Source organism: Vigna unguiculata, chromosome 3, assembly GCF_037176805.1.
Source record: "Vigna unguiculata cultivar grain cowpea cultivar isolate G323 ecotype 2 chromosome 3, ASM3717680v1, whole genome shotgun sequence".
NCBI lineage: Eukaryota > Viridiplantae > Streptophyta > Magnoliopsida > Fabales > Fabaceae > Vigna > Vigna unguiculata.
The window spans coordinates 15,922,805-15,931,777 of NC_140794.1; the positions used below are offsets into that span (position 1 = coordinate 15,922,805).

The following is an 8,973-nucleotide window of genomic DNA, read 5'->3' on the forward strand; positions in this document are numbered from 1 at the left end:
ACAACAAATATTACTACAATAGGCTCGAACTCATGACTCTTATACCATATTAAGTAGTAAATTTTAAGTTTAACTCAACTCTTCAAAATCGATTTATACAATAAGATTTACACCTATTCATATATATTATGAATTGACATTATCATTAGCCAACGTAAGACTTCCAGCACATTTCATCACACCATAAAGACATATACATCTCGTATGTAAGATTATAAATATTAATGAATGGTCCAATAAATGATGAAAATATAAAAACTCTTATCTTTTATATTTATCTATTGATGCAAAATATGAACCGAGGTACACTTATCATAATTTGGAGTAGGATAATAACATTGTTAATCCGGTTAAAAATATCTAAAATCAATAAGAAAACTTAATTTAATGTACGATAATTTTAGGTACATTTATATATTTGAAATTCAATATATTATTTATTAGAAAAATAAACAAATCACGAACAAATTAAATTATATAATCAAATAGATAAAAAAAAAATACTAAAACTGGTTTCGCTAAAAAAAAAGTTACAATGAACAGAAAAAACTAATTTTAATCCTCTCTCTCCAGTCTCTCAATGTATAGAATTAAAAAAAAAAAGTTAAAGTAAAACTCTATTGTTAGTCACTTCGTATGTCTGAGAAAAATAACTTAATTGAAATGGAAATTATAAATATAAAAATTAATCTAACTGATCAGTTTCATTTCATTACAAAATTTAGCTAATTAATTTAACTTATCTAAAATTAATAAAAAATGCAAAACCGTTAAAAATTAATTTTTGAATACAGTAAACATTAGTTTAAGTCCGCATTTTGATCCTAAGAGTTTGATACGGACTTAATTAAGATGTAAATTTATAAAATTTAAAAAGTTATATTACAATATAAAATATTAGGATGTTAAAAATTTATAAAAATATAAAAATATAAAAAAAATATATATATATATATATATATATATATTTATATATATATTTATATATATATATATATATATAATAAAATAATAAAAAAAAATTGTAATATATATATATATATATAATAAAATGTAATAAAATATAACGTCAATGACTTTATATGATTTCTAATGAAAATAAAGTCACAGAATTATTAATCTGTATAATTTTTTCTTTTTAAACGCATATCTACACAGACTTAAATAAATATTTAGGATATATTCTGTCATTTTTGTTCTTCGTAACTACTGCCTCATAATAAGGAGGAAATCACAGATAAAATATCGAAACCAAGAAAAAAGAAAAAAAAGACTTTTGAATGATTTGTCGAGAGGACACGCATAAAAAAATGATTTAAATTCAACGGAATTGATTGAGTGAGAAGAAGTCGTAGGAAGAATAGTTTATTATGAATTACGTCATTTCTTAATTAGTTTAAGAATCTAATATTATATGGTAATTAATTGCACATTTGGTGATAACCAGATTGTGTTGTCGTTTTGATATAACTTAAAAAATATACTGATTTTAATATATTTTTATTATATTTTAAAATACCAAATTAATATATAAATGTATTTTGAAGATCCAACAAAAAAGCCAGTAAAAAAATAAAAGAAAATCTAAATTCAATAATAAAAGTTTTCAAAGTTTTAAGAAAATTACTTTGTACATATATTTTTTTGAAATTTCTTTCAAGAAAATTTCTTTATAAATATACTTTTTTATTCAATTAAGAAAAAATAATTGAGAGATTAAGTAGTTTGGAGGATTCTTAAATTCAAAGTTTACTCTCCTTGTAAAGAAAAGAAAACTTTTCATTTGTTATTTTTCATGATTCGCATTCCAAACTATCTAAATAAAATATTATATCTTACAAATCTCACATTGATCATAGCAATATATAAATAAGACAAGTACATTGTTAGTAGTAGGATTGGTTTTTATTTTAATAAAGTATTGTTTTGGTGCAAAGAGAAAAATAAAGAGAGAAAATAGAGTAATTAAGAAGAGTGAGTGATGTGATTGCATTTGCATGATGAATATGAGTGATACTATATATTAAGTAATGCATGCCACTTCTTGGAAACATCCTATCCTTTGCCAATAAGTTTCCCCCTATCTCCATCAAAGAATGGTCAAAAATTGAAAATCTTTGCTTTCACCAAACACACCTACACACACTCTATCTCTCTTCCTTCTTCATTATATTACAACTTCTTTAAGTTATTTCAAATTACTTGGTACATATGGTTAATATATATATACATAAATTAATACAACATGTTTGTTTTTTAAAAATATAAACCGCTATCATTCATTAATCACCTAAAACTTGTCTACTACTACTTAGTACTACTAAATGTGTCTTAAGAATTTGCAAGAATTTTAGTTTCTTTGATGTTTCATGTAAATTTTTCTTATGTAGAGTTTATTTTTGTATCAAAATAAAACTAACAAGCTTAAATTGAATGGTTTTTAGTAAATATGTTCCCAAAAAAGCAATATTGGTTATTGTTTCGAGTGTAGGGTCGAACATCAACTTAAACAATTTTCAAGTCCTGTGAGTCTTTTGCTTTGTTCTATATTTGGTGTCCTTGTTCATCAACCGATATGTGGGTACCTCTTAAAGGTGTTTTGATATTAAAGTCAGCACATGATCGATCATTTAAAGCAATAAAAGTTGTAATTAATGCGAGATAAAAGTCCCAACAACCATACTCTTGACCTATATTTATAGGTTTTCCCATATGCCTATGATTAGGATTGACCTAATCACGGTCCAATCCTCTTTGATCTTGATTATTGATCTGCTTATGTTAATTAAACAATTAATTGTCTTTTGGGTGTTGTTCGATCGATGATGACCGGCCGACTCGACTACATAAGAGTATAAAGGACCAAGGTGGCAACCTGTGGGTAGTCCAACTAACGTTAACTGGGAGGGTCTGCTCGGTGAAGTCATGTGTCCAAAATTGTAATTGTCAGATAAGCTAATGATGACTAGAAACCAAGTAAGGTGTTGATGGACACGCAATTTCCCATAATCGATTAAAGATGCGCTCGAACCAGTAGGTCGATAACATTTTTGAAAACCTTTTTCAAAGTAGTCTCCTCGTTTGATTCCTATTAACTTGATCGGCCAGCTACTGCTAACCTAGCCGACCAACTCATACGGTAGAGTTAAACATATGAAGAATTATTAAAGCAATGTAGTTTTTAAGTTATATATCCTCACAAAACATCCTAAAAGAAATAAATTTTATAAAAAAAAAAAAAGATTTGATATCAAACTTAAAAATATGTATTGTTGTGTAGATGGAAAGAGAAATAAGAAGAGGTGATGATCTTGACCAGAGATACTCGTGTGAACAAAATTGGTTTTACTCAGACTTTATATTCTTCTCTCACCCTATCACTTGCTATATATATCAGACCAAACTTTTGCACTCTTTCTCAATCTCAGAAAAAAAAAAGTCTAACACTCAACAAAAATCATGAACATGCATGATCACTGCATGGAGTTTGATCAGCAATTTCTGGTGGATGATGCCATGGATGATCTTGATCCATCATTCATAGAAGGATTCATGGATGCAACCATATGCATGTCATCATCAAAGAGCATGATGAGTCCAAGCAACTCATCACACAGTAACAACACAAAGCCAAAGGGTTGTGCTTTCAAACCAGTTCGAAGGAGATCTAGGGCTTCTAAGACCACTCCCATTACCCTTCTGAAAGCCAACACCTCCAATTTCAGGGCATTGGTACAACAGTTCACTGGGTGTTCCACCACAACAGCCATGTCACTTGCAATCCATAAGGGTCCCATTACCCTAAATTTCCAACAAGGTACCAAACAACACATTCAGCATCACACAACAAAAATAACTACACCAATGCCACCACAGTTTGCCACCATGATCAGTTCTAACCAAGTTCATCGAGTTTCTCAGCCACAACAGCACTTGATCATGACAGAGCCACAAAGTGAATACTGGTTTGAGCATGTGGAAAACAGTGACCTTTGTGTTCCATCTTCGGGTAGCTGCATGGATGATGGATTTGGCTTTGATGATGATTTTAGTTTGCATGAAATAACCGTGAATGCCATCTCCAATGACATCCAAGGTTTATTTATGTGATGAAAATAAAGGATTCGATATGCAGAGAAGACTCATCTTCGGTCAACACCTCTATGCAGATATTATCATGAAATTAAGCAATAGTTCATGTTTATTAGCCTGTAATAAGCTTTAGTTTATTCTATCCATTCACTTTCTTTATTATTTTCTTTGTATCCTTCAATCTTCTTGTGTTATCCTTGATTACATGACCTTCTTTGACAAACTTTGTATATGAAGATTTTCAGAAGATAAAGTTAGATAACTTCATGTCACAACGAAAAAAAGACATACGCAAAGACAAACTAATGAATTAAAATGTTCAACTAAAAGAAAAGAAACATTATGATTAACAAACCAAAAGCAAATCAAGTCCATCAAAACACCGATGTACAAAAATCAAGATCACACATGGATCTAAACATCAAAGATATGAACACCATCTTAAAGACTCGTAGTCAAGTATATTTCACAAAAAAACTAACATTTGATCTAAACAAATACCTAGATTTACAAGTGAACTTAAGAATAATGATAAGTTCATTAGAACTAAGGTTCATGTTGTAAAATTCGAACTAGATAAGTGTATATATCTTTATTGTCCTTAAAGATTTATCCGTTATATTTGCGTACATCCTCTAAGATTTAACAGAAACTTCTCAAATTTTTTGAGAAAATCAAACCTAGCAAGAAAAATTCTTTTAAGAGGGTATAACATTAACCTAGGACTATGGAAGAATAAGAAAAGAGAGAATAAAAAGGGAGGAGTGAACTAATCTATGTATTATTGTGCTTGTTCTCTATTTTCTTATTCTTCTATAATCCTGTGTTAATTATCTACTCTCTACAAAAAGTTATTTTTCTAGTTTTGAGTTCCTTGGAAAATCCGAGAAATTCTTGTTATATCTTGGGGTATTTGCATATACATAGTGGATAAATCTTTAAGGACACTGAAGATACACACTTTAGGAAACCCATCTAGTTCGAATTTTACAACAATCCTTCTTGGAGGAAATGAAAATATTGTATTTTATAGAAGAGGTCAAAGCTTATTATATATGCACGATATCAAGCTTGAGCAACCAACAACTCCCTTCATTTGCATAGAAATATTCGTTTGAGAGATGTGTGCAACTTCCTTCATTTGTCATTTACTTGCTAATAATGTTGTCATTGATATGATCAAATTAATAATACTACACTATTGTAACTTCAATATTACTAAGATAATAGTTAAGAAAATAGAAAGGGTAAAGTCAACCCTAAATCATCTTCCAACGAACACATAATTGATTCTTGACAAATTAGTGCTTATAAAAACTATACAATAGGGGTTAGCCAAATAAAATATAAAATAAAGAAATAAAAATGGAAAAATATAAAAAGATATAAAACAATAATAAAGAAAATAGATTGATTCAACTACTTTCAAAATATATTCTTCATTAGTTATCTAAGGATTATCATTCAATTAATTATTGTCTTAGATTTTTAAATTAATCAATGAAAATTCTCAATTAATTTGTTGGCGTTCTCACTATTAACCAAAGTACATTCTCAATTAAAAGCAAGAACTTTGTAGATTAATCATAGTAAATTTAACCAAAGTACATTATGATTAATTCTTGTTAAAGTTTTCACCTTTAATCAAATTACATCCTCAATTATTTGCAAAAACTCATTCAATCACATGAAAATTTCTAAATTTAATCAAACTACATTCTCAATTAAAATTAAAAATCCTTGGACTCATGTGATTAACATGCATATAGATTAAAACATTTCACTAATTAGCTATGATGTAAAAATTATTACTTTTTACGTGACTCAAAGATAAAAGACATAAATGAATGAAAACCACAATAATAATCAAATGAACAAAAAAAAAATTAATCTAACCTCATAATCCATAATGAAATTACCAACCCGAGAAGTTTAATGGAATCAAAGTAATATCAAAATAAAAGAAGAGAGGGTGGACAGAATGGATGAAATTAGGCCCTCCTAAAGGGTTCCTAAACTCCAAAGTTTTGAAATTCTCTTTGTAACATCTCAGTCGTATATTACGGATTTAATTAACATAAAATAGAAATAATATATCAAGATCTTTAGACAAATATCTCAACATGTCTTGTTGCGACACCTACAAGACACAACTTGTAGGGCACGTGCGAGAAACCTGCTACGGACCATACTCCGTGACCCCAGGTGGAGTTCCCAATACGAACATAGTTCGTAACGTCCCCAGACTACCAAACTCGTCAGCTAATTACTAAGGAGGGCAATCTATCTGGACCCATTCGTACAAGCCACAACTCGCACACTCACACCGGCAACACTCGGCAACCCGAGCCACAACTCAAGAGTTCCTCGTGTTCATCCGCCATCCCGAGCCACAACTCAAGAGATGTCGTTCTGAGCTACAACTCAAGGAATGCCACGTGCTTAACCCTTATCTCGAGCCACAACTCAAGGGATACGTTTTGAGTCATAACTCAAGGAACACCAGCAAGCCAACCTTCGAGATACCACCAAAGCCTTCTAGACCATGCACATCCAAAGTAAGCAAAACAAAAGCCTTGCCTCTATATTATCGCATGGCACTGCTCTTGAGCTGCCAGGCTAAAAGTGCGTCTAGACCGCTTGGCGGGGGACACGTGCCGCCAGGCACCAAGCGCCTCTGATCCCACTACCACTATAAGTATCGCTTGGCGGAACAATCCATACCGCTAGGTGCCACACGTTCCAGTTTTCCTCTGATTACGTAGCTTTTGCCTGGCGATCATACTTCGTCGCCAGGCGCTACACCAGTACTCACACAGTACTACTTTCTTAACCCTTCGGAACCTGTTTGGGAATTTACCACTTATTGAAATCTTGCCTTAACTCTTTAAGTTAAGTAGTCCTATCTTAGTATATGCTCACCATTTGCCTTCACAAGCTACTACCCACTTCTGCCAAGTCACTCATATCAATTCCTTATGGACTTGCACACATGTGAATATCATGCTAGCATCATGTGTACGTAAATGCTCCACTTTCAATATGATCACACTATTCTCAGTTATAACTCCAAGTTTTGGTAGCTTGACTAACTAAAATCAATCCTCCCATTTATTGCTCTTACCATCTCAATAGTAGTACCAATCTTAGACAACTTACCCTTCCCACCTTTTAATTTGATCAATTACCAATAACCTCCAACTTTCAGTCTTATTCCCTCATAGTCCCATATCTAATTTTGGTATAACCAATTTGTATTGTACTGTATATGCCCTCGTAATTCATCCAACTTACAATTAACCCTCAATTTAAATCATACTACTAACTCACAAGTACCACCCTAAACCTTTGTCCAATAACCCATAATTCGTTTCTTAATTGATGAGACTCCCAACCTAGACTCAAACTCAGAGTCGTAACTAAGAGCCACACAAAACCACTTTTCTCTGCACTGGTGCCTGGCGGCACTCTATGCGCTGCCAAGCGGTGCATCAATTTCTGAAAATTCCATAACTAATTTTGTACCTACACGAGTTCTCATCTCCAATTTCTCTCTATTTTTGACTTAATAGGCTACACCAACGTGCTTAAGTTCATAATTCTTTCGTACAGCTTCCAACTCACCGAATTACATTAATATTCTCCCATTGATTTGATCTGAAATCTAAAAACCCCCCAATTCTCAAAACCCTAAAAGGCGTTCATGGCATTTTCATCAAATTAACTCCCAATCTCAACTAAACTCAACAGTTTGTGATGTCCAATAATCACTCACAGGTATAGCTCCTAGGTTTCTCGATTAGAATCAACTCATACATCCCAAAACACAAAAATTGAGTCAATTCGACTCGCATCGCTTGACCGGTGTTCATCATCGCCAAACTGTTCATCAAGAAAACCTAAAAAATTGGGTGACAAGCATGCATCGCCTGGCGGTCAGGATCATGCTGCCAGGCAGTTCTTCTTCATGAACCCAGAAAACAAGCAGAAAAGGATGAGTCGCATGGCGACAGTTCATCATCCGCCAGACGGTTTCTGGAAAAATTCCAGAAACATGAATTTCAAGCGAAGACAGAGAATAATCATACAATATCATATTGTATATCATGCATTTAATCTTAAACATAAAGTTTTCGAGGCTCAACTCCCCTAACCTAGATTCCTTTCTTTAAAATTGATAATTCTATAGTTCTTCCTTGATCAACAATGGCTTCCTTTGACACCTTCCGCAACAGCCCTCAATCTTCTCTGAACGCAGTTCTTATGGCTCTCTTGGCTGCCTCTCTGACAGCTAGGGTTTCTCTGCCCCTTCACATTCATGCCAAAAACTAATTTTAGCAAAAAGAAAGCTTAATTTGGATTTACCAATCAAATCAATGGACAACCATTCAACCAATTCATGTTTCGTGATAATTCCTATAATTCTAAGATTATATTACCATTCATCATGATCAAGCATATTGTTAAAATAATAATCAATTAAATAACACATAAATGGCATACATAAGGCTCAAACCCAAGTCCTATCAACACAATCAAGTACTCTCAACCGTTTAAGCTAGTACTTTTCCACATCACATTAATCAACATTTAATGTCATAAAGGCTCCCATTACATACATTTATTAATTAATTATTTATTTATTTAATTAAATTTTGTGGGTCTTACATGTCTTGTGGATGAGGAGCCAATTATTTGAGTTGTTGGACGATTAGGTATAGTTTTGGTATAGAACTATAGTTAGAGGTGTCAAAGTGGGTTAGAACCTATGGGACAACTCGATCCACCATGGGTTTGAATCGGGTTGGGTTGAAATTTTTTTACAAATGTTAGTACAGGTTAACTTTAACCTATCCCACCAAGAATCCGGCTCACCCGGAT

At 32.1% G+C, this 8,973-nt stretch overlaps 1 protein-coding gene across 1 annotated transcript; it reads left to right on the top strand.

Annotated features, from left to right (window-relative positions):
- Positions 1 to 3,395: 3,395 nt before the first annotated feature.
- Positions 3,396 to 4,306, top strand: LOC114179294 (uncharacterized). The gene has a single exon (XM_028065581.2). It carries the CDS (start codon positions 3,460 to 3,462, stop codon positions 4,108 to 4,110), a length of 651 nt encoding a protein of 216 aa, XP_027921382.1. The 5' UTR covers positions 3,396 to 3,459; the 3' UTR covers positions 4,111 to 4,306.
- The last annotated feature ends 4,667 nt before the right edge of the window (positions 4,307 to 8,973 follow it).

What these genes read in the sequence shown, in the direction of transcription:
- LOC114179294 (XM_028065581.2), top strand. Translation starts at nt 3,460, where the DNA reads ATGAACATGCATGATCACTGCATGGAGTTTGATCAGCAATTTCTGGTG.